Source organism: Aspergillus tanneri (genome assembly GCF_003426965.1).
Source record: "Aspergillus tanneri strain NIH1004 chromosome Unknown AapTan_7_pilon_pilon_pilon, whole genome shotgun sequence".
NCBI lineage: Eukaryota > Fungi > Ascomycota > Eurotiomycetes > Eurotiales > Aspergillaceae > Aspergillus > Aspergillus tanneri.
In genome coordinates, this window is record NW_022984634.1 from 3,342,837 (window position 1) to 3,366,963 (window position 24,127).

The 24,127-nt window shown below is 52.9% G+C and overlaps 10 protein-coding genes across 10 annotated transcripts; 4 read left to right on the forward strand and 6 right to left on the reverse strand.

The window, feature by feature from the left end:
- Nucleotides 1-1,116: 1,116 nt before the first annotated feature.
- ATNIH1004_007716 (histidine phosphatase family protein) lies at nt 1,117-2,129 on the reverse strand (the record flags this gene model as incomplete). The annotated part of the gene is made up of 4 exons (XM_033572335.1): nt 1,117-1,379; nt 1,449-1,608; nt 1,699-2,043; nt 2,094-2,129. 4 exons carry the CDS (start codon nt 2,127-2,129, stop codon nt 1,117-1,119), a joined length of 804 nt encoding a protein of 267 aa, XP_033425650.1.
- A 448-nt stretch (nt 2,130-2,577) lies between these two features.
- ATNIH1004_007717 (uncharacterized protein) lies at nt 2,578-5,296 on the forward strand (the record flags this gene model as incomplete). Its single annotated transcript, XM_033572336.1, has 7 exons — nt 2,578-2,824; nt 2,903-3,005; nt 3,051-3,215; nt 3,276-3,337; nt 3,410-4,127; nt 4,219-4,276; nt 4,340-5,296. The coding sequence occupies 7 exons, from the start codon at nt 2,578-2,580 to the stop codon at nt 5,294-5,296; spliced, it is 2,310 nt and encodes a 769-aa protein (XP_033425651.1).
- A 607-nt stretch (nt 5,297-5,903) lies between these two features.
- On the forward strand, nt 5,904-7,814 carry ATNIH1004_007718 (uncharacterized protein; the record flags this gene model as incomplete). The annotated part of the gene is made up of 1 exon (XM_033572337.1): nt 5,904-7,814. The coding sequence occupies one exon, from the start codon at nt 5,904-5,906 to the stop codon at nt 7,812-7,814; it is 1,911 nt and encodes a 636-aa protein (XP_033425652.1).
- A 587-nt stretch (nt 7,815-8,401) lies between these two features.
- On the forward strand, nt 8,402-8,935 carry ATNIH1004_007719 (oligoribonuclease; the record flags this gene model as incomplete). Its single annotated transcript, XM_033572338.1, has 1 exon — nt 8,402-8,935. The coding sequence occupies one exon, from the start codon at nt 8,402-8,404 to the stop codon at nt 8,933-8,935; it is 534 nt and encodes a 177-aa protein (XP_033425653.1).
- Nucleotides 8,936-9,252: 317 nt separating this feature from the next.
- Nucleotides 9,253-11,047, forward strand: pgmA (phosphoglucomutase PGM2; the record flags this gene model as incomplete). Its single annotated transcript, XM_033572339.1, has 3 exons — nt 9,253-9,305; nt 9,355-9,656; nt 9,735-11,047. The coding sequence occupies 3 exons, from the start codon at nt 9,253-9,255 to the stop codon at nt 11,045-11,047; spliced, it is 1,668 nt and encodes a 555-aa protein (XP_033425654.1).
- A 260-nt stretch (nt 11,048-11,307) lies between these two features.
- Nucleotides 11,308-12,960, reverse strand: ATNIH1004_007721 (Gfo/Idh/MocA family protein; the record flags this gene model as incomplete). Its single annotated transcript, XM_033572340.1, has 1 exon — nt 11,308-12,960. The coding sequence occupies one exon, from the start codon at nt 12,958-12,960 to the stop codon at nt 11,308-11,310; it is 1,653 nt and encodes a 550-aa protein (XP_033425655.1).
- A 553-nt stretch (nt 12,961-13,513) lies between these two features.
- On the reverse strand, nt 13,514-15,169 carry ATNIH1004_007722 (uncharacterized protein; the record flags this gene model as incomplete). The annotated part of the gene is made up of 1 exon (XM_033572341.1): nt 13,514-15,169. One exon carries the CDS (start codon nt 15,167-15,169, stop codon nt 13,514-13,516), a length of 1,656 nt encoding a protein of 551 aa, XP_033425656.1.
- Nucleotides 15,170-17,734: 2,565 nt separating this feature from the next.
- eb1 (microtubule-binding protein BIM1) lies at nt 17,735-18,962 on the reverse strand (the record flags this gene model as incomplete). The annotated part of the gene is made up of 6 exons (XM_033572342.1): nt 17,735-17,794; nt 17,855-18,345; nt 18,424-18,501; nt 18,584-18,618; nt 18,787-18,858; nt 18,949-18,962. The coding sequence occupies 6 exons, from the start codon at nt 18,960-18,962 to the stop codon at nt 17,735-17,737; spliced, it is 750 nt and encodes a 249-aa protein (XP_033425657.1).
- Nucleotides 18,963-19,604: 642 nt separating this feature from the next.
- On the reverse strand, nt 19,605-21,684 carry ATNIH1004_007724 (F-box/WD repeat-containing protein; the record flags this gene model as incomplete). The annotated part of the gene is made up of 2 exons (XM_033572343.1): nt 19,605-20,574; nt 20,633-21,684. 2 exons carry the CDS (start codon nt 21,682-21,684, stop codon nt 19,605-19,607), a joined length of 2,022 nt encoding a protein of 673 aa, XP_033425658.1.
- Nucleotides 21,685-22,480: 796 nt separating this feature from the next.
- On the reverse strand, nt 22,481-23,773 carry ATNIH1004_007725 (NAD(P)-dependent alcohol dehydrogenase; the record flags this gene model as incomplete). The annotated part of the gene is made up of 5 exons (XM_033572344.1): nt 22,481-23,367; nt 23,418-23,459; nt 23,508-23,567; nt 23,616-23,643; nt 23,699-23,773. The coding sequence occupies 5 exons, from the start codon at nt 23,771-23,773 to the stop codon at nt 22,481-22,483; spliced, it is 1,092 nt and encodes a 363-aa protein (XP_033425659.1).
- Between the last annotated feature and the right edge of the window lie 354 nt (nt 23,774-24,127).

Sequence of the window (24,127 nt, forward strand, 5' to 3'; positions counted from 1 at the left end):
GTACCAAGCAGATACGACCTAGGTTGTTCCTGTTGCTGCCCCTTGCGAGGTACCTGTGAGGTAGTAGCGCGGGGATCTACATCACAGGTGGCGGAATCACGCTGATCTCGACTCTCGACGCTTCCGTCGCGGGGTTGGGGATCTCGGCCTTGGCCCGTTGTTCACATGGCTCGATTCCAGTATGCTTCGGACGATGGGGAGATGGGAGTATTCCCGGGATTGAGCTGGCTCAGGCCCCGTGTAACTTTAATTCCAATCTTACTGATCATTTCTCGTCCGAAGCCTACCGACTATTTCTTCCGTTTAAATTTATCCCGGAAAATCGTCTGGGAAATCCAATTTTCCACTTCGACTAAGACTGGCGACAATACTGTGTGACCTTAGAAGAATCAATGGGCTAGAAAATAAAACCAGTAAATAAGAAACAATCCGGAATAGCATGTTCAGGATCGGACGTAGACTCTGGCAAGGATTGTGGGTGAATCAAACAAACCATGTATCTAGCCTTTGGCCGAGGTTTTTCTTCTGCGTACTGGTACTTTAGTCTTCACTAGTTTGTGTGAATGATGAATCAACGAGAAATAGCGCACGCCAGTGACGGCTCGAGTGCAACGCCATGGGCACACCGCTCCATATGATTAAGGAGATTTCCTCGGCCTGACCGCTAAGCATCCCCCGAGTGGGCCAGTGGCTGAAGATTCCAGATATCTCTGAGAGTTTCTGTTAAACTCCTATATGGTGTTGAACGGTGAAGACCCCAGCGTTCCAACGTAGGTTGGACTTGCGGAGTAATTGTCCAGTTATCCTGGCACAGAGAGGGATCCATTTAAAGTCCGTACGACCAGAGTAGCGGACTCGACCGAATAGAATATCTACGTTCCTAGGTGGCTTCTCATTCTGAAACATTGCTTACTCCGGAGTACAGCTTCTGTTCCACAGTCTTTCCAATCCTTGTCATGTAACCTCCAATATTTCTTCAGGATACTATCCCAGTTGCATGGAACAAAGCCGGGAATTTGAATGAGAATACCGCCACGATATTTTTCATTGAGTGGCTGGTTGGCTCTAGATATTCTAGCCAGCCTGTCTAATCTATCGGACAAATTACTCTGATTATCATGTCGGGCTCGGTCTTTGGGCCTGCTGTTCCGCCACACTTAGACACAGCCCTTGTGCTCTCCAGCCTTCAAGACCCGATAGGAAGAGCCGTTGCTGTTCCCGTCGCGTGGGAGGTTGTGCGGTCTTACCACGACGGAGACGAGACTCTGCAGTTTCAACAAGAGTCGCATTATGTCCATGGAAGTCCACCTCACCCAGATCGTTATAGTCACTATCTGTGAACTCATACGTTCTATATTCCATGTTCATCCACCCGGTACCTAAGTACATCAGCAGCCTTCTTCACTAGCCAGTGGGCGATGACAGTGCACAGTTAGAGTGTCACCTACCGAGACCTATACAACTATCCTCCCAATCTTCCGTCAGGAAATGCAGAAAACCCCCGTGGGTGACGACAACAATCTCTCGTTCCGGCCTGGCCTTTAGCCAGCATCTCACGTCCCGAGCACGAAGACTGATGGCTTCGAGGGTCGGGGCGTATCTCCCTGACTATTTGATGTAAGTAACAGAGTCTCAGCTGAACCTATGATACCAGCATCATGAGGGTTCCTTAATTTACAGGGTCAAAGATCAACTTACCTTGAGATACCAATCATCAGAAACCAAACTCGCATCCACGGGCAACTCTTTTTCCTGTATTTCTCGTTCAAGGACCGAGCGTGCAACACCCACATCACAGAGAAAATCAGAGTACTCTTGTAGATCAGGTAGCAAGAGCAAACGTCGATCAGGGGATGTGTTGAACACAGGCTCGAAGCCCTCCAGGGCAGTATAAATGGCTCGTCGAAGAGGAGAGGCTAGCAGGAGATCAATCCGCGAGTGATCAGTGAATTTCTTTTGGAATTGTTGGCATTGTTGATATCCTTTTTCGGTGAGAGCGGGATCGGTGATATTGCTGTGCTCAAGAGATATATTATGGGCTCCCTGTCAGACAGGTTCAGTAAATACATCGGTGAACGAAACTTTAGACTTACCTGAGCATGACGGACGCAATGGATAACAGGTGCCATAACTGGTAGATATAGACTTCTGTGCCCTGGATTAGGCACCAATTTACATGACGATACTTGATTTGCAAAGTGGCGGATCTGGTCTGCTGGTTAGTGCTTTCCGACCCTCGGAAGATCGTAGCATGACTAACCATAAGAGCAGATGTATAGCTAGCTACTCGGGCTGCATTCACGGCATAACAGAGGTGGTAATTGTTTCTGGGTCATTGTTTCATATGGTCTTCTCGTTAGAAACTAAGTTAAAAATTGTTTCCTAATTCAGCACTCTGACAGTGACCATAGCAAGTGAATACCAGAAATGGTTAGACCAATGACATCACGTGCTAATATCTGCATCGCTTTTCCTCCGTTTCCGAGATGGCATCACATCGATCAAAGAAGCCAGCGGTACACAATGCTCCCCACTTATCGAGTCTCAATTTAATATAAATGAAGCATATCCTATAATATGGAATATTCACAGCCGGACCTACCGTCCGCGCAGGATCTTCTCCAGTCCGGAGAACCATTTGTCCCGTTTTCCGAGTTCTCGGTCCACACCATCCAGGATCTGCTGGCTGAAGATGCATCTGGTTGGGTCCAGCGCAAGTTGGACGAAGGCATACCTTTTGTTATCCGCGGGTTCGATCAGCTAGATAGTTGGGATAGGTCGATTTTAAGCAACCAGAGCCTGGTGACGTTCTCGTCCTCGGAAGGTATGTCCAACCGCCCAGTATCTATGGATAGGGTTCTGGCGGATCTGGCTGATGAAGGAACTCATTTTTAACTGCTAGCCATCCCTGTCAGAAACTGTCATACCGGACGAGATGTCAAAATGAGATTGCGAGACCTGCTATCTTCAGCAGGACATGCTCGGCCTAGTAATGCTAAAGAATCGTATGTTGATATTCGAGGTGGCGGCATCAGTTGACGAGATATTAGGCTCTATGCAAAGGATCTCCACTGTCCTTCGGAGTGGATAAGGGCGCTGGAGGCCGTCGTGCCCTCGTCCCTTAGGTACTTGGGTTCACTCGATTTGTTCCGAGTCCTACCAAAGGGGATCGCTCCGGAAGTGCTGATGGCCTACGTTGGAACCCGCAAATCTTTGTAAGCATACTGCATCCATTCATAGATGTCTTGCGATTGCTGATGGGCAAATTTACGCAGCTCTGGATTTCACAAGTGCTTCAGTGGCACGGTTGCTCTCAATCTGATGGTCGAAACAGAAGGTGCGTAGGCCTTTGGATGGGATGTATCAGGGAGACGGCAGGCAGCAAACTGGAAATTGGTACTAATTATAGGCAAAGGCTCGGGTCCGGGAGCACTTTGTTTTGGTACAGACACGAACTCCCGAGCTAAATATGACGTGTATATGGAGGAAATGGAGAAAGCGCCTCACATCGACTGGGCCAATATCTCAACTTCACAGCTCAAGTCGGCGGATTTTCCGATCTATGTCACCCACCAGGGGCCTGGAGACCTGGTTGTGTTTCCATCCGCGACTGCGCATCAAATATGGAATATTAGTTCCTTGGTTACGAAGGTCGTTTGGAACATCATGCATACATCCTCAGTAATGTCTTTCTTCGACTACGTGCAACCAGTATACCAGATGCAATGCCACGCGGACACCGGCCGAGTCCCTCTAATTCCAGTGCATGCCCTGAGCCACAAGCTCGGAGTCGAGGAGTCCCGGGTTCTTTTGGAAATTTTCCAACGGCTTGTGGATGACGAAGACATAGGGCAAAATCCCAACGTGCTCATCAAGCTTGTAGACACCCAAGGGGCCGTGGTTGAATGCAACTTTTGCGGACTCACGATCTGGAACCGGCATTTGCATTGCGAACAATGTGGTGACTTTGACCTGTGCCTGGCCTGCTTTGTTTCTGGACGCAGCTGTAAGCATACGGGCGACTATGCCTGGGCGGAGATATTCCCACGCCAGCGCTGTCAAGAGATCATCAAGACGACTAGGGAGAGGATAGGATATCGGCCCACGTCGAAATCGAGCATATCAACGTATGTCCCTAGAGCCGTTGAGTTATTCTCCCATGCTCCCGTTCTTGTGGTCCTTTGGACTTCTGGACTTACACAACTAACTATCCTCTAGGCGAAAGTCTCTAGGCATCCTAGCTGTGTCTGCAGCAGAGGCCCGACAACAACCTCTAGTAAGACCTTCCCGTTCCAGACCGTTCGTATTGGACCATCGAACCACTATTGACTCTATCTAGGAACGACTGTGCCACCTTTGCCGCGACAGTCACCCTGTGTGGAAAGGAGTTACGTGCTCGCAATGTACGGCATTCTTCTGCCTTCGTGGCCTCCACAGGCATTTCGATATCGACCTTCTTGCATTTCTCCGCAACGAAGGCGTCTGGAATTGTCCGAAATGCGCGCAACAGTGCAATTGCCGGTGCTGTCATTTCTCCCGCCCGTACCAAAGCAAAGACAAGCCTGTGCGGGCGCGCATAAAGCCCGTTGACTCCCGAGGCCGCATCCATGGATTTGTGGACAATGTTTTTGACCAGAAACGGGGCAAAAAAGCCAGCCAGCCTCTGCACAGTGGCTCTCTCTCGGCTGAGATCATCCCTCGATCACAGAAACGAGCGAGAGTATCTGATGGAGACGAGCAGGCCAAGCTATGGCACCGGGACAGTCCAAGTCACCTAGGAAACCGACCTTCCGAGGCACCGAGCGCCTTCTCGACCGACATGGCCCCGTCCAGTCGCACCGGGTCTCTTGGGCCGAAAGCACAGCTTCGCATCAGTGACCTTGTCGAGGACCGAACTTCGCCCATCGAAGCCAGCGCGACCTCTCATGGTCGCACGGGGATGCTTCCCATTCCCCCGATCTACTCGATGTCTCATCTCGGCAGCACATCGCACGACCCAGGTGGATCCAGCCATGAATATGATTCCCATGTCACAGAGTCCTCATCATCTCGGAACGGAGACAACATCGCGTCACTCGAGAAAAAATGCGACTCTCTCCGGCAGTATGCCGACGATCTGCTGGAGTTGAGGCTCGTAGAGTCTCACGCCGCGCTGCTAGATCGGATCGGTCAACTGGAAGCTGAGATTGAACGACGCAAACGCCGCAAAGCGGAAATGCTGTTCGACAACCTGCATCGAGACTTCCCTGAATTGGCGAACATGGCCCGGGAGGAAGCGCAACGACGGGGGATTTAAATCTGTCTTGTATATATTAGAATAATAAATCGTATATTTGTGAGAGGAATATTAAATGTCAAATCGTGTACTCCGTGACTTGGCATCCGGAACCAAGGAAACAGGCGGAGTTGCGCCGTCGATCGTCCCTCCTTCTCCATCCCTCTTCGTCTTCATCCTCTTCACCATTCTTCTTCCTCATCCTCAGCCTGGACTTCTCCTTATTTCCCGCATGTCGCCAAATATCTACGTCTTTCTTCGCTCCTCATAGTCGGTTATTCCCTTCTTTTCCTGCTTGAACGAACTGGCTGACATTCCGCGGGGCTCTCACAGAACCTCACTTAAACAAATAAATAGATCCATCATCTTTGCTCGTCGACTGCTCCCATCTTCGTCTATATCACCTCGACCAACCTCGTCCACAGACGGCAATCGTGGTACTGCAGAATCCCTCCTTCTTGCATTTCTGTTTAGGATCGTCGATCGAAACACACACACGATCCTGACCGCCTCCACAACCCACGACCGATTTCCTTTCCTTTCCCCCCTTCCCTTTCGCCCTCGCCTCACCCTACCAAACGGTCCTTACAGGCGAATCATCCTCTGCACACCCATCGGTGCACACGCCATGCCATGCTTTAAGGGTCTCGCCGTGAGTATCCACACTCCGGACGGCCCTATCTCCGAGTACTCGATCCAACGTCAATCGCGGGCCTCTCGCATAGCCTGTTACATCCCGGTCCCGCCGCCCAAACTGCCTGATTCCGCCACCGGCAAGCCAGAGCAATCGACCTTTGCCATCTCCATCACCCTGTTAAACCCCGGTCAAAATGTCCCCTACTCCACACCGAAATCCACCCTTGACAACCCCACACCTAAACCTAAGGTCGTGGGGGGGCTCCCCGGTCCGACGGCGGAGCGGGGCCAGTATTCCAGCATGGTGGCGCCGTACCAGGCACTGACCAACTCGCCCAATGAGACGGTCGCGGCGTACATCTACTTCGACGGACGGCAGAAGGAGGAGGTGGCTACCCTGCTACGGAGAGGGGAGGAGACCTGGGTCAACTCTCGCTGGGTCAGCATCCCCGAATCGGAGGGAGGGGGCCTGGCCGAGCGCGAGTTTCTCTTCCGCGAAGTTGGGCTGGAGAGATGGCTGAATGGACTGGATCTGGAGGGGAAGGATGCGGCCGCCAAGATTGAACGGCGGCGTCAGAGGATGGAGAAGCGTCGCTTGAAACGAGAGACGGGGGAGGGTCCTCTCGACCTGGAGATGGATCCCAAGCGTGAGAAGGGCATCATGCGCTATGGAAATGACGCCAGATCCCCGCTCGAGGACGTCTCCGACGAGGACATGTCCTCCGACTCCGACGACGATCCCATCCCCGAGTCCGCCGGTCAGATCAAGGTAGCCCTGTTCCGCGTTCTGGCCTCGGGGGAGATCAAACGGGGCGAGTATTCGCCGCAGTTTGATGCCCACGATGACGATGATGACGAAGGTCAAGGCGGACAGAATAGCAACGGCGGGGCCGATGCGGACATTGACCATACCACCAGTTTTGCGAAGCCGAAATCTCTCGATCCGAAGTCCATCAGCACCCAGACGGTGACGGGGATTGACCCGTCCGATAAGCCGTATGCCATTTTCACGTTCATGTACCGGGGAGAGCGTGAGTTTTTGCCCTGTCCCTTCTTCTACTCGGGTCGTTTTATTCCGACGGCGCTGACCACTCTCCCAGGACAATTACAGAAGATGGGGATGCTGAAGGATCCCAAGGGCCAGGAAACGCCGGGATCGACGAAACGCCGATCTTTGCAACCCGACTTTACCAATCTGGGTCCGCTGAAGCCTGGTGGGACAGTTGGGTTCCTGAATTTCCGGGACAGTGCGGAGAACAAGGACCGGAAAGCCAAGAAAGGCGCTGGAGATGGCGACATGGATAGTGAGGACGACGACGACCACTCGATCTTGGACAAGGCCGACGACGAAGAGAGCAAGGATGAGGATCGACCTCTTTCCCCCGATGACCTCAGACGTCAAGGTGAGCTCGCCGAAGGAGTCCGCCAGATCAAGGTACGCACGACTATACTCTCCCCAAGTTTTTTCGTGATGGTGGACAAGGTTCCTAACATGTATATCCAGTTGAAACGTCAGCATTCGTCGGCATCTCTAGGAGTCAACACCCCCAAGAGCGATGTGACCAGCCCTCCAGCTCTGGGAGAAACCACGCCCACTGTCTCGACCACACCCCCCACGGCCCCTGCAGTCCCCAGCGCGACCCTCGATGCGCCCAAGCCGCCGATGAATCCCTTGGAGGGCGGGTTTGTCGGTAGTCCCCTGAAGAAGCAGCGAGCCAGTGTGTCTGAAGCGGACGATCATGCCGTGCGACGAAGGATCGAGTCAGGGCTCTCTCAACAAGTCAGTGGGATCTTCGACAGTGCTGGCACCGAAAACCCGTCTGCCCCGGGGACGGACGCCAAAGCGTTTGGAGATCACCTTCCACCGAAGCCGACTGCGCAGGAAGATGAGGAGGAACTTTAAGGGACCCTCCTCGTCTTCCCTTCTTGCTAAAATCCCCTCATTTTGGAAAATCAAAGATTCTACGATTACTGTGGTGGAGTGGCGTAATGGCATCACCCAGTGTTAGCTGGTTGATGTGGGAGGCTATGTTTGGAGGCATTTGGTTAGAGATTTTTTTTTTCTCTTTCCCTTTCTCCGGGCCTTTTTTCTCTCTCTCTCTTTCTTTCTTTTCTCTCTCTATCTATGTCCAATGTGCCGAAAATACGCACACAGGGATTTAATTGGTATAGAATCAATGAAGTTACGCAAGTTGCCATGTTGTCAATGAATTACATCATTCCACGGGGTTTAGTCAGTTGTCGACTTTCCGCCCATTCGAACTTTGCGTTCTCTCCCCACATTTATCACCATCGGCCGAGTCCTGTTGACTCGCCTAGGAACGCGGGCCAGAATCCAGACAGACGCAGTCTGAGAACATCCACAATGCCACTAACACGCTCGTCTGATCCCCTCGTGTGGATAGATTGCGAGGTAACCCCTTCTTCTCCTTCCCCCTTCCGAACGCCCGTTCCCGATCCGATCCTGAGACTCGCATCGTACTCCCACAGATGACAGGACTGGACCCCGAGAAAGACCAGATCTTGCAAATTTGCTGCTTCATCACCGACGCGGACCTACAACTCCTGGACCCCACGGGCTTCGAGACGGTCATCCACCAGCCGAAATCGCTTCTCGACCAGATGTCCCCCTGGTGCATCGACACGCACGGTCGCACGGGGCTCACAGCGACCGTGCTCGCGTCGACTGTCACGGCGGAGTCGGCGGCCGCCGACCTACTGGCATACATCCAGCGATACGTGGCCCAGCCACGGACGGCGCTGTTGGCGGGGAACAGCGTGCATGCGGACAAGGCGTTCCTCGCGCGGGGCCCGTACGCAGCCGTGTTGGACTGGTTACATTATCGCATTGTGGACGTGAGTACCATCAAGGAGATCGCCAGACGGTGGGGGTCGCAGGATTTACTGGATTCGGTGCCCCCCAAGCGTGAGGTGCATCTGGCGAGGGATGATATCTTGGAGAGTATCGAGGAAATGCGATTCTATCGGAGGTGGTTGTTTGGATCGGATAGTTCTAATAAATGATATCTCGATGAATAGAATAGACAGACTGTAGGTGATAAGAAGATATAATACTAAAAATATAAAGGAAGGTGAAACCAGCAGGTGACCGGCACATGATCACGTTGCTCTCCCCACTTTGTCTTCTCTTTTCTCTCACCTTTTCATCCTCTTTTCACCTCTTCATCTCTTCATCTCTCTTCTTTCTTCTCCTTTTCTTTTTCTCTTCGCATCACCCTCTTCTTTTTTGTCGTCGGTCCATTGATTGTTGTCGGTGTGTCGATTCTCTCCAACCTATATAAACTCTGCCCCTCCGTGCCAACAAAACAAACTCCCCCGCCATGTCCGTCCACACCGTCTCTTTCCAACCCTTTACTGACCAGAAACCCGGAACGTATGTTCAAATCCTTCCTCATGGAGTCCAATGGCTAATATCTCGCCAGCTCCGGCCTGCGGAAGAAGGTCAAGGTCTTCCAGCAGCCGAACTACTCCGAGTCCTTCATTGCCAGCATCCTCCTCTCCATCCCCGAAGGCGCGGACGGCGCCTTCCTAGTCATCGGAGGCGACGGTCGCTACTACAACCCCGAGGTCATCCAGAAGATTGCCCAGATCAGTGCCGCTTATGGCGTCAAGAAACTCCTGGTCGGCCAGAATGGCATTCTCAGCACTCCCGCCGCCAGCAACCTGATCCGCGTGCGCAGGGCCACCGGTGGCATCCTGTTGACCGCTAGTCACAATCCTGGCGGTGAGTTGACCTCCCCACTCCCATCCCCCTGTCTCACCATGATTCCGCTGACTGACGCCTCTTGGGTGGTTTTTGTAGGCCCCAATGCCGATTTTGGCATCAAGTACAATCTGGCCAATGGTGCCCCCGCCCCTGAGACCGTCACCAATAAGATCTACGAGTCCTCCAAATCCCTCACCTCCTACAAATATGCCGAAATCCCTGCGGTAGACATCTCCACCATCGGTACTCAGAGCTGCGGTCCGTTGGAGGTTGAGGTCGTGCACTCGACCACCGACTATGTCGCCATGATGAAGCAGATCTTCGACTTCGACCTCATCCGGGAGTTCCTGCACTCGCACAAGGACTTCAAGGTGCTGTTCGACGGCATGCATGGTGTCACCGGCCCCTACGGGGTGGACATCTTTGTCAAGGAGCTGGGCCTGCCCAGCAACAGCACCATGAACTGCCAGCCGAGCCCCGACTTTGGCGGCGGCCACCCCGACCCCAACCTGGTATACGCGCACGAGCTGGTCGAGGCGGTGGACAAGAACGGAATCCACTTCGGAGCCGCTAGTGACGGCGATGGCGACCGCAACATGATCTACGGCGCTAACACCTTCGTCTCCCCCGGTGACAGCCTGGCCATCATTGCCCACCACGCCAAGCTGATCCCCTACTTCCGGGACCAGGGGGTCTATGGACTGGCGCGCTCCATGCCCACCTCGGGGGCGGTGGACCGGGTAGCGCAGGCTCAGGGTCTGCAGAGCTACGAGGTGCCGACGGGCTGGAAGTTCTTCTGCAACCTGTTCGACAACAAGAAGATCTCCATCTGCGGGGAGGAGAGCTTCGGCACGGGCAGCAACCACATTCGGGAGAAGGATGGACTCTGGGCCATCGTGGCTTGGTTGAACATCATCGCAGGCGTGGCCAAGCAGAAGACCTCCGAGACACCCAGCATTGCCTCCATCCAGCAGGATTTCTGGCAGATGTACGGCCGCACGTTCTTCACGCGTTACGATTACGAGAACGTTGACAGTGAGGGTGCCAACCGGGTGATCGCCACGCTGTCCGGCCATCTGGCCAACCGGGACGCCTTCGTCGGCTCCAGCGTCTCCGGCCGCAAGGTCACGGACGTAGGCAACTTCTCCTACACTGACTTGGACGGCAGCGTGGCCAAGAACCAGGGACTATACGTCACCTTCGATGACGGCAGCCGCATAGTAGTGCGTCTGTCGGGCACGGGCAGCAGCGGGGCCACCATCCGTCTGTACATCGAGAAGTACGAAAAGGACGCCAGTAAGTTCGGTCTGAGCGCCCAGGAGTATCTGAAGGACAATGTGGCGCTGGCGCTCTCGTTGCTCAAGTTCAAAGAGTATGTCGGACGGGATGAACCGGATGTGCGCACTTGATTCTGTCCATCCATTCATCCATTATATACCATACCTGTCTGTTAACTAGGTTACATGATATTCGTCCTGTTAATTATTAGTTCTTCTCAAGGACAGATAAAAAGCATCGTAGCGTTTGATTCATGACATTGCATTTGATTTCTACGTTTCTTGACTTCATTCCGTTGTGTAAAAGAGTATCATAATATCGTGTGGAAATTACCAGACTAACCATAGCCTGTGTAAGTGTAGAGTTCTCTTACATTAAGACATCGTAAGGACTAAATCGTCCTCACTTTATCCTCCCACCACTCCTTCCAACGCACCACTTTCTCCTCCCGACGAGCCTCCTCCGCCGCAAACACCACCGCATGACTCCGCACCGCTTCTTCCAACGTACAGCCAACGAAGTGCCGCTGCGCACGACTCACCTCCCACCCGGCGTTCTCGACCGCGTCGACGGCACGCACAAAGCTGCGAGCCAGCCCGTAGTCGCCGCCGCCGTGTGACTTCTCCTCTTCGGGCTGCCGCGGAACCTCGATCGTCGTACTCGTCCGCGTGGTAAAGCTGAATACTGTGATGGTGCGCGAGTCATAACTGATTTCGCCCTGCGTGCCGTAGATGCGACCGCGTCGTTCACATTGTTTCTCCGTCGGGGCGATCATATGGAAAGTGGCTGTTTTGGCGGTGCGTAGCGAGGGTGATGATGCCGATGATGCTGAAGAGAAGGAGGTGGAGGGTTCGTCGTCCCAGGTGATTGTGACGATTTGATCGTCGCAGACGTTGTTGTCGCTGTCGTATACACATCTACCATACCATGGTCGGCCGGCGATCTCAGTATCCCTCATCGTCTCCCGGGAGTAATCTTCGCCCAGATGACGGAGGAGATGTGATTCGGCTGCAGTCTTCGCTGCTGCTTTCACGTCGGTTCCGTCCGACATTGACCTCGTCGCGAGACGGACGACGTCCTCGATGTCTGGACAGACGATATTCACGGGCCAGTCGAAATCCGACTGCGCCACGTGCATGTCTCGGTAGATCTTGAGAGAGCTGTAGTTGCAGTCCGGCTCCGCGGGACAGGAGAGACAGTTGGTCGCAGCACCTGCAGCGATGGGTTTCCGGACGCGACGGAACTGGGTCAGGGAACCGGTCGAGGAGATGGAGCGCGGGAGATGCGGTTCCTCAGAGCCCTCCCCATGCTCAGTCGTGCAGGAAGGAGGTGGCGAACAGAGCAGCCAAAGAATGAAATCGATATCATGACAGGACTTGGTGAGGAGGGAACCATCCCCGGCAGGCGTCTGACGACGCCAATTGCCGCGCACGTAGCTGTGGGCGAAATGCCACCAGCCGACGGGCTCGCAATGCTCGAGGGAGACTATGTCGCCGATGACGTGGTCTTCCAGGAGGAGCTTCCGCAGGAGGATATTATGCGGACTGTACCGCAGCACGTGGCCGATGGAGAAGACGGAGGACGGAGCTTGACCCCCGAGAAGGCGGTAGGCTGTGAGACAGTCGGCCAGCGACAGCGCCAGTGGCTTCTCGCAGAGGATATGCAAATGGAGCGGGGTGAGAGCCTTGAGGATCTCGATGTGGGTTTCGTCCAGAGTGCAGATGAAGACACCGTCCACACCGGGAGGCTGCTGCTGCTGCTTCTGACGGCGAGTGAGCTCCCAGCTCAGCCAGTCGCGCCAGTCCTGGAATTCTTGGCCTTCTTGGGGTTTGTTTGTGTCACCCCAAATGAAGTTACGGCCAAAGTCCTGTCGTTTGTACGCATGTGGTTCGGCTACAGCGTGGACCACACCGACCGTGGTGGTGGCGACGGCGCGAGCATAGGAAGTGCCCCGAGAACCTGCGCCGATGACCAGGAACCGAAGAGGCTGGTACGAGGATCTGGTGCTATTGTGGGAGATTGCAGGGGGCTGTGCTTCCTTCATGGTGGGAGAAGATGAGTGGATACTAGAGAAGGATGGAGGGGGGGGGGGGAAGAGGACCCTTAAATTTAGAGCATGAGGGAGAGAACCCCGAGAACCCCGCCGAGGAGGGAAGCATGAGTGGATGAAAGGATGAGAGGAGAAGAAGGAATGGAAGAATAAAAGAATGGAGGAAGGGATGGAGGGAGGAGAGATGACTAAATGCGGCACGCGGATTGGTGGCCTGAGGACCAACATAGATTGATTGACTAACTGCATCTTAGACAAGAAAGTGATATCCCAACAAACGGACGATAAATCAATATACAGCAAGGACTGCAAATCACACATCGACGGGAAAATATCGAATTCAATTCGGGGTATCCAGAGAAGAAGAAACAGGAAAATCACAGTACAAGAATCAAGACGTGGCCGTCAGCATATGTACGGAGCAGCAGCTCGTTCGTTATATACCTAGAAAGTCCGTTCCGGGCCAAGGCCCGGAGTGAGCAGAAGCGAAACGAAGAGAATGAAATGAAAGAAAACAAGAAAGAAAGGACATTAATTCCGGACGCGGTCAGAGATTCTCGGAGAATCGACTGCCGCGGCTTCCATCAAAACTCGGGTGACTGCGACCCAGCATGTCGGGTCGTTTGGGGATCGTGGGAGATAATACCCCTGATACTTGGGGAATGGCGCGCGACCCCATCGGTTCATTCGACAGACTGGCGCTGGCCGAGCCTGCAACGGGCGTCCGGGCGGGTGAGGGCCGGAAGATCACCATCGGGTCCGACTCCTCCGTCTCGCGTGTATAGCTCGTGTCCAGCTGCATTCCATACGGCACCGAAGGCGGTGGTTGCGCCGTCGGCGAGCGCGGATGCACCGGTGACGCCGGGGACATGCTGGGCTCGGACGCCGTCGGGGAGATTGCTTCGAAGCCACCACCATACCCATCACCGCCGGACTGCAGCACGGACGGGATCTTTCGGCCGGATATTTTCTGGAAACCGCGCTCACTCGTGCTGGAGGCGATCGTGCTGTCGGTCCGAATCGTCTGATTAGACTGCCTCCACCGTCTCATAAACGCTGGCGCAAAGTACGACGCCGTGAACAAGGGGTCGTTACTCGACCGTTGCGAGGCCATCTCAGCGGACCGGCTCACAGATTCCGCTCCTAGCGCCGTGCCGGTTTCGGGGCCGGCGGGGAGTCCCTCTTGGACCAGTTGGCGACCTTTCTTACGCTGTCGGAGCAGTAGAAAGGCAATAACCAGCAAAATCAACGCCCCTGCCACGCCGCCGACAACACCTCCGGCGATCTTGCCTTTGGTTTCGCTATCGAGCGAGCTGGATGCTCCCGAAGAAGCGTCGGTTGTCGTGGGTATGGCGCCAGCCCCTGTGTTGGTGGCCCCGGACCCGTCTCCCCAGCCATAAGTAACGATAGAGGTTACGGTGGAAGTATCAGCCGTCGTGGATGCGAGATGCACCGAGCTTGTAGTGGAGATAGTACTCGATGTCAAATTTGAGGACGGGCTGGGACTGGGGGTCGAAACGACTGAGCTGGACACACGAATGCTGGATGAGCTGTTGACCCCACTGGTTCCGATCACAGCGTGGGATGTTCGAACGGATGTCTGGCTGATCGCATTATCTGTGGAGGATGGTGCAGTGGTGGTCAAGGTGTCTTGACTGGTCGTCATCGTCGGGATGTCCGCTGAAGGAGAAGGATATCCAGGCAAGGCTGTCGGAAGTTCCTCGTGCGACGAGGCTGAGGACGCCGTTGTCACAAGTTGGAAATCGGGCAAAGCATCAGAGACCGTGGGACGGTCTATATGGGTAACATGACTGGGGTCGGACGAGGTATCAGGAATGGTGGGGTGCTCTGAATCGTCCTGCGACGCCTTTGTGCTTGTCGGGTGAGCCGTTGCAGCGGCATCCGGAGGTAATGCTTGAGAATCCTGGTCAACCACGCTGATCACCCTGGCCAGCACCGTAGTCTGGTCGTCGGGTCTGACAGCCTGCTGACGCTTCTCCAATTCTGATTCCTGATCACTCGGCGCATCGTTTCCTTGTCCTTCCTCCTCTCTCTGAAGAGCAGACCCATGGGACAAAATCGACTCGGTTGAGGAGTCCTCATTCTGCCCGAAGCTGTGACCCGCACGCCCATCCTGATCCGGAGGGGACCTGTATTTCCTCCTCATCAATCGGGAGTGTCTGGTGTTGCCATGATGGGACATCCTGGCCTGCCCCACGTGTCTGTCGTACGAAGCGAAGTCTCCCTTCGTTTCCGTCACTCAAAAGTCTACTAAATATGGAACCGGTTCGTTTCACAACAGATTATTCCCCCTGTCTCGATACAGGCACTGAAGTCGCTTTTAAGATGGTAAAAAATAGAAAGAAAGAAAAGCGCGTGAAGGGAACGTAAGAGAATGAATGGAATGGCCTGCACGACGATCAGCTTCTCCAAAGCAGTTTCTGCCAATTGGAAGCTCGAAAATTAAATCTCGAAAGAGCGTCAAGAAGTAGACTGTAGAAGTCGAAGACGAAGTTGAATCGACGAAATGAATGTGGGGATGGAAGAACGAGATATCAAGACTCGAAGGAGCGACTAAACAGTGGAAAATTGGATCGAAAACTTTTCCAGTTATAAGACGTTTTTTTCTCACGAAGCAAGGAGTGGACGTCGGCTGGTACGACAGCCGACAATAAAATGGAAAAATGATAATGGGAGAGATCGAAGCTCGAAAGGCATGGAAACTAGGTATCTAGATAAGTCAAGCCGAAGGGGAGATCCATTGCATAGGCCTACCTACTTGTCAAGGCGCGAAGAGGGAAAAAAAAGCCATCCACTCTCTCCTATTTTTATTTTTATTTTTGTCGGAATGACGTTTTTTGTTCCTCCCTTGTCCTAAATTTGAGAACTGCGGTCCTACTCCATCCTTCCCATCCAACGGAACAAAAGTTGCTGTTTGTCGAGGTGTGATTTCCCCGAAGTTCGAATTGTCGAAGAGGCGAGAGAGAGAGAGAGGAAATACGTGCGTGTGAAGAGAGATTCGAAGATCGTTGACGTTATTTTTCAATTTCGTTGTTTCCCGCGTTGGTTCCAAGGATCCACGCTCACGTCTGGGTTCCGGATCCAGGGACAGTTGGCTTTTCGTTTGCTCGGTGGAAGTCCGTACCGTGGTCGTTGGTCAGCGCTTGATTCAGACTGAGTTTTGAGTCAGCCCGAGGAAGATTAATCGGTCTACCACAGTCACTACCACCTCATCGGCCACACCGGGAAGATGGGATATATGGAACGCGGAGAAGAAGAAATGAAGAATCTGGGAGGGGTATAGAGGAGATGGATAGTTGGAGGATAACCGCAATGCTAAGAGGGGGGAGAGAGTAAGAGAGGAAGAGGATGAGAGAGAGAGATAGAGGAGAGAGAGAAGTGAGTGAGTGAGAGGGCGAATGGATCAGGCCAGGCCTAAGAATAACTCACTAAGAAGACTCTTAGTCTTGGGTCTTAGACCTGCAGGGTCACTAGTAAGTGGTCACGGCCCACCGGACTACTTCATTGTAGAAATGAGAACATTAGTCATAGTATGGAGTAGTAATAGTACGATGATTTGAACTCCTGCAGAGGAGATGAGGATGAATTGATTCAGGTCATCTGTACCTACCTGACCGTACCAATACTTGAGGCACTCCGCAACACTCCGTACCTGCAATTGTCCAAGAAAAAGAAAAAGCGTACAGGACTGACAGTGACGTGACGACCATTCCCTTTCCAGCTGCGGAAGACGAGGCTAGACCAACATCATTGGCTTGAATGGAGAACGCCAAGCCTGAGTTTAATGAAATGCCGCCGTCAAGTTTCACCAGGATTAAACTAGCCGGAAAGATGAATACAGAGGATGGTCAGAGACAAGCATCAGACCGTACACACAATACTCCGTACTCTATAGGACCTCCTAGGTACACAATACTAAGAAAGTACTCCGTACCTAGGAAGAAGTGGTAAAAGCAATAATACTCGAAGAGATTAGCCAGAAGAGAAGAAGAGAAGAAGAGAAGAAGAGAAGAAAGGTGAGGTCATTTTCCGACGCAAGGGGCGAAAGAATTAGGTACGGAGGACATGACTATTAATCCCTCCTGCAAGGCACATACACATACATACATCTTAGGTACACAACTAGCACCAGCGAGGTGAAATTATAGCAGATTATAGCAAGTCCTCGGTACCGAGTGCGCATACAAAGACCCATACAGACCTTCATAGACCAGGTAACCCATGTACCCGGTACCACCGACTATTAGGCAGCAAACAAATAACTGGGACGTATCGCGGCTATTTATATCCTTTTTCATCTCCATTGCTGTCGCTTCGGTCCGCCGTGAATAGCGAAGGAATGGATGTTTCGAAGAGTGGAATGTGGCATTCCAGATTTTATCAGGTATCTCGGAGTAGATCGCATTCCATATAGGGAGAAAGGCTTACAGAATAATCCCTCCCCTAATGAAAGGGAAACAAAAAAAAAAAAAAAAAAAAAGGAAAGAAAAAGTACGGAGAATCTATGGATTGTTCTTCCCCCGAATTGTGTGGGTTTCTCCAACTATACACAGTGAGAGTATCTCCCTCCCCCTCCTGTCCACCCGTCACTACTCCTCGGCTGGCATCCCGTAAAAATCTGGAGGATCCAAATTCAATAACGATTAAAGTAAATCAAAGAGAAGGGTCGAAACCACACCTTCAACGCTAGCGATACTACGAGGGGGGGGTATTAATAACGGACAGAACGTTCGTAATAACTATGTACCTAGAAGGTCTCCAGTTCATCCGCTCCCCCCTCTGCTTCGGCCGGGATCTCGAATCCTTCCTATAGTCACCGTTAGCCAGATCCTCTTCGGAGTTCAGACACAGGAGGGAATGACGATACCTCTGTCGAATACAAGATGCCTTGAATGTGCTTGACCAACGAGTCCTCCTCCTTCTCCAATTCCGGGTCCGCCTCGAGGGCACTCTGCAGCAGCAGTTCGATGTCCCGGAGCTTGGCGAAATAGAAATCTCGTTCCTTCTCCAGTCCGGCAATGGCCTCCTTTTGGGTGGCGAGTTCTTGCTGCAGCGCAGTCACATTCGCCGAGCTAGCAGCCCCGACCGCAGCCCGGGGCTGACGACCGCCAATGGTGGGAGTAGTGCCCCGCCGCGTAGCTCCCGCAGAGGATGCACCGGCACGAGAGCTCCCTGCCGAAGCAGAAGCAGGAGCACCGGAGGCCTTCCGCCGACTAACGGCATCGTACTCACCTCCCGGGTAGTGCTGATCCCAGTACCGCTTCGTCCACTGGAGGAACTCCAGGTTGTCCTGCATCCTGCATTTCGTGAGTTGCGGGACGGGCACCGGCTTGTCTACCTGATGACGCATGAAAACATCTACAACGAAGACCATGTCAGCGGGAAACGACCTGCCATCCATAGGGGGTCAATCCACTCGGCGGATAGGGAACGTACTCTGAAGGACTTTGAAGTTCTGGAGGTAGGCATATTCGGTGTTGACGTTGAACTTTACACGGGCCATGGGAACATCCACTGCACAACGAATAAATCACCCGTTAGTCGGCTGCCATCCATCGACTGGGACCCATCCTCGTCTCCAGGTTGGCAAACTCACTGAATATCGAGTCGAAGATCTGACAATAGGCAGCACTGTGCAAGATCACCACATCAGCGTGTCCTGTTCACTCGAAGATAGGGGTGTCCTTTTTTTTTTTTTTTTCGACACAAATTACTCGATACCCGACACCCGGGATAACGGGATCATTGCCGGATCGCAAGGAGTTGCTGCGTGTAGGGTAGAAGGAGTTTGGTTCATACCCGGTGCCGCACTGCTCGATCTTGGTTAGGTTCAACTCCAGGAGTTTGTTAACCCATGACAACAGGTCTTGTCTGCTCAATTGCACAATCGTTAACTATCACGCTTCGTACGCCAGGGGATGTTCTGGGGCCAAAGCCCATGTAGGGAGAGCCGGGGCGCACCTGGATTCGCCCATGGCGGGGTAGATGGTCGTAAGTCGGTGGAAGGTAGAGATTAAATGAGGAAATCGGGAGACGAGAACGGTGGAGACACCACAGGAGGACAATGGATCGAAAAGATAAAAGCCCAGGGATCCGAGAAGACAGACCCTTCTTTGGACGACGTTGGTCCTTTTGGCTTTGTTTACGGGGCAAGGAAGAGGAAGAGAAGCCCAAGAATTGTTTTGCTGCTGTCGCCAGAATCCACGGCTCCAGTCAGGCGCTAGGGGCCTCTGGCGGCCAATCAGAGCGCCGCTTCAGGAGTGCCTGGAACGATGGGATGCCTGAGGCAGATTGGCATCAATTACCCTTTGGTAAGCAGGATACCACGGGCCAACTATATAATGCTTGCTGCCTTGTACATCAGGAATCGATTTCTATGTACCATAATGGGGTCCATGTTCTAAGAGCAAGTCTAGATATGCCAACAGGAGCAAACGCAAAAAAGAAAACAAGTCATCTCTATCGCTTCCCAATGTATGTATCCCTCATAGTCAGTCAAAAGAAAGCAAATGAAAAGCAATAAACACCACATCCTCTTGAAATATCCATAAGAACTCCAAAATCAAAGGCTTTTCTCGCTAAATATCCAGCCAAGTCAAGAAAGAAGAAAAATAGGTCTATCCTTCTAGTAAATCAATGCCGTCTAAACCATATCCAAAATCCATAATAACGGAGCGACCATCCTGGCTGGTAGCGAGAATACGCCGGTAGTCCGACTTCACGCTCAGCATCCAGCTAGTTGTCCATCCTGGAAGATCAATCGACAACTCTCCCGTCTGCGCATCAAACACCTTGACACTAACGTCGTAGCTTCCACTGACAATCCGCTGGCTCATGCTATCCAGGTGCAACGAGCGGACCAGCCCACTGTGGCCCTTGAGCTCTTTGACCAGATCGCCCGTGTTGGCGTCAAATTGGTAGATCACATGGTCGTTGCCGCCCGTGAGGATGGTGCGAGCATCGTCACTGAACTCTACACATGCCAGACCCCGGTCCTTGCTGGGGAATTCTTTGATGCAGAGACCCGACGTAATATTCCACAACTTGGCGACCCCGTCTCCGCTGGCCGACACCACCAGGTCGCCGCGCAACTGGACGGCGTTGACCGGGCCACGGTGTCCCAGAAGCCGCTTCACGAGAGCCCCAGTGTGTCGGTCCCACACGCAAATGGTCGTGTCCTTGGAGCAAGAGACAATGTATCGATCATCGAAGCACACATCCAGCACGCCAGCTTGGTGGCCTTCAAGGCGGCGGATCGGCCGGTAGTCGTTGTGAATATCCCAGACAATGCACGACCAGTCCGAAGACCCGGTCACCATGATCTCCTCATCGAACTGCAGGCACAGAATCGATGCACTGTGGTATTCGGACTGCTCCACGGGAGACACGATGCCCGCCGCGAGCGTGGGAGGAGGGCAGATGGTCAGAAACGGGGGCTTTCCCTCGGACTGCCGGGCTGGGTTGTTCACCGGTCCAATGCTGGGGTCATCCTCTGGGGGAGGGCCGATGATCTTGCGGCATGGCCAGGGATAATGAGCGTCCCATACGCGGATGGTCCTATCGCGCGAGCCAGTGATAATTTTGTTTCTGCCGTCAGAGGTCAGCACAAGGTCAGAGATTTCCTACTACGGGGGGAAGCACATACTCATCAAACTGCGCACAATAGACACTGTCCGTATGTCCATGGAGATAGATAGCCGCCGCTTTGCCTTCTTTCCACCGGTGTTCTAATGCCCGTCGGACGAAGAACATTCGTTTCCAGTCTTGATTCGGATGCGGCTTCCCCAACCCGAGGGACTGCTTTTTCTTCTCCGGGGAAGTACCGCTCGGGCGAGAGTGTCCGTAGGCACGACGGAACACATGCCTCCAGACGTGCCGGGACGAAGCCTGCTCATTCCAAACACGAGAGACCAGTTCAGATTGCAGAAGAGACTCGGGGTCAAGATTGGTGAAGACTTGCGACATGACCTCTGGCGGCAGGTAGGCGACGGGGTCGACCCGCACCATGTCCTGGTCGACGTCGGACAACTCCGAGCGATCCCGGAGGTCGATCCCAATGCCGCTTTCCGAATCTCGCGGAAGCTTCGCATCAACCCATCCATCACGCTCGGCCTTGGCCAACTCGTTCTGAGCCGCCGCGGCTGCTCTGGCGGCAGCACCCGCGTACCTATCATTAGGGAGGATCGGGGGCTCGCGACCACTGCCCGGAATTGGGAAAGTGACGCCTGGCACAGGGTGGTAGAAACTGGTTAGCGACAGCCGACGATCAATCCTGGAGCCTCTGCACCAACTGTGTCTGGAGGGGGGAGCCCGGTTGCCAGTGGTAGGGTTGGATTCGTTGGGGGGGAAGGCGTGCTCTTCTGGATGAGTAGGAGCGGCATGTCTGGAGGACCTGTTGCGGATGGTCACTGACAGACGACGACCCAGAGCACGCAGCCCATCGACCGGATGAAGGAGACTGGAGAAGCTTTTGGCTCCACGACTTCGGGGGGCGGGTTCCGGGAAGTGGTTCATTTCTTCCAGTACCGAGGCTTCGTCATCAGCCTTATCCAGCACGGACTGTCTATTCCACACATCATGATAATCAAATGCCGGTGTCTGAAAGGACGAGGAGGCGGCTGTGCGAGGTCGAGCCCTGAGCGAGAAGGAGGGACGTCGGCGGGATGAAGGAATAGCGGTCGAATCTCGTGGGGACATGGCGAGGCAGGGGAAACACCACGAATGGACGAGAACAATTAGGCTGGGGAGAAAAATAGGCAGCCAGTCGATCAATTATATACAAACCTCCAGAAACTTATTCCCGCCAAGTAAGACACGATTTCAGGGGGAGGAAGCGCAAGGGATGAGACGACGTAGACGGAGGGGGAGAAATATGGATGGCGTGTGACAGATGGAATATGGAAGGCTGAACGTTGATTCAGCAAGGGGGAGGCCTGATGGATCAATTCAAGGCGTATAGAGAAAGAGAGCCCACGATAGCTGGGGATTAAGGAACAATTGAGAGAGTGATCATAGATGTCGGATGACTATCACGAGAGCCAGGTCAATGTACAGACCTCCAATGTACAGACAGAAATGACAGAACAAGACTATAGGAAGGAGAGAAAGATAGAAAGAAAGAAGAGAAGAAAAATATAAAACCGCTGACCAAAAGAAAGAAAGAAAAAAAGAACTAAAAGAAAAAAAAAACAAAAAAGACAGTTCAGGGGAAAAAAGAAAAAAGTAAAAAAGTTGGCGGTGAGGCTGATTTGCCTCCCCGATCAAGCCCGATCAAACTTTTTATTTTATTCGCCCCTGAATATCTTCACTTATTCTTAAGTACGGTAAAAGTGATTCTATATTATATTAAAACTCGGAATTCAGAAGAATACTCAAGAACAGAGAATATGATCGCCTCCCGCCCCCGTGGGGATTGATCCACCACAGGTCCAAAATATTTTAGCTTCTGTACATACTCCATACAACTCCATACATACGTAGATCTAATCATGTCTTATTTATCCATCGCAAAAGCCTTGTCATACCCCGTCATGGTAAACCGATAATGAACATCCCCCCTTTTCATCCGCTCCATCGCCTCCTTTAATCCTTTCTCCCCGATTGGAAGCTCCTCCACCCACCCCTTCAGGCCCTTGTCGGCGGCCAGCTGCAGCATCTCCAGCATCTCCCGACGACTTCCCAGATGGCTAGCTCCGATCAACACCCCATTGTCGAGGAGATCCTGAGCCTTGATGACCTGACCCTCCTCCTCGGGTAGTCCCACGCTGATCCAGCGGCCATGCACATCCATCATGGACAGGTACTTAGCCAGGGCAAAATCCTTGGTGGAACTGGCGCAGTTGATAATGAGATCGAACGAGCAGCGATGCTTCATCTCCCACCCATCCTCCGCCGTGGCAATGTATCCGTCGGCTCCGAGCCGGCGTGCATCCTCCTCCTTGGCCCGACTACGCGAAATCGCCCACGTTTCTGCCCCCAACGCCTTGGCGAACATGACCCCAAAGTGTCCGATCCCGCCCAGTCCCACGATCCCGACCTTCTTGCCAGGTCCGGCCCCGTTACGCACCAGCGGCGAGTACGCTGTCAGTCCGGCGCAGAGCATCGGCGCCGCGAGAGTAGATTCCAGCTGCTCGGGGATGGGGAAGACCCAGTGCTCGTGCGTGCGCACATGCGAGGCATATCCGCCCTGGCTGACGATCCCTGTGTCCGGCCACTCGGTGCCATAGGTGTCGACCATCAGGACGGGACAGTAGGTTTCGTTGTCATTCTTGCATTGCTTGCAGTCTCCGCATGAGTATGACTGGGCGCCGACGCCTACGCGCTGTCCTTCCTGGATGAGGGTCACGCAGGGACCGACGCGGATGGCTCGACCGATTATTTCTATAGGTATGAGTTGAATGAAATGACCGGACTGTCTTATTGCGTCTTACCGTGTCCGACGCAGAGAGGGAATTTCTGTTCGCCCCAACCTCCTGGAGGACGTTAACCTAGGATAATCCATCGATAAACAAGGAGCCTACCGCTAATAGTGTGCAAATCACTACCGCAAACGCCGCACGCCTCGATTTTAATGTCGACATCTATTAGAAGTCAATGGTTGGTCTGTCCATGTGGTCTCAGATACGTACCATAATCCCCAAACGGCTTCAATTTGAACTGGAGCAATCAAGTAATGGTTAATACTTCTCCTCCCATGGATGAAAAGACTCACAGATCGCTTATGAAAGGTGGTGTAAGTATCAGGGCTATCGACTTGGAAGCCTTCTGCTTCATCTGGATACGGCATTGTAAGAGAAAATTAAGACGAGAAGAAGTAAAGGAAAAGACAAGAAAGAGAAAAGAGAGTGGGTGTATAGAGAGAGGGAGGGAGGGAGAGAGAGAATATACTCAAGCCCCCACAATCTCTATAAGCGAGCCCATTGCGGAGCACATTGGATTCTCTTCTCTGATATTAACCTGATCTTATCGGTGCCGAGATTCTGTTGATCGGGAGCCTTCCGATATTCACAGGAATTGTAGTATCTAGAGAGTAGATAGATTTAATGATTGTTGTATAGATCCAATCTCCTTAATATCACTTATCCCTAAACGGCGCTTATGCATGCAATATGCATTTACTTTACTTTTATTCCCTATTTAT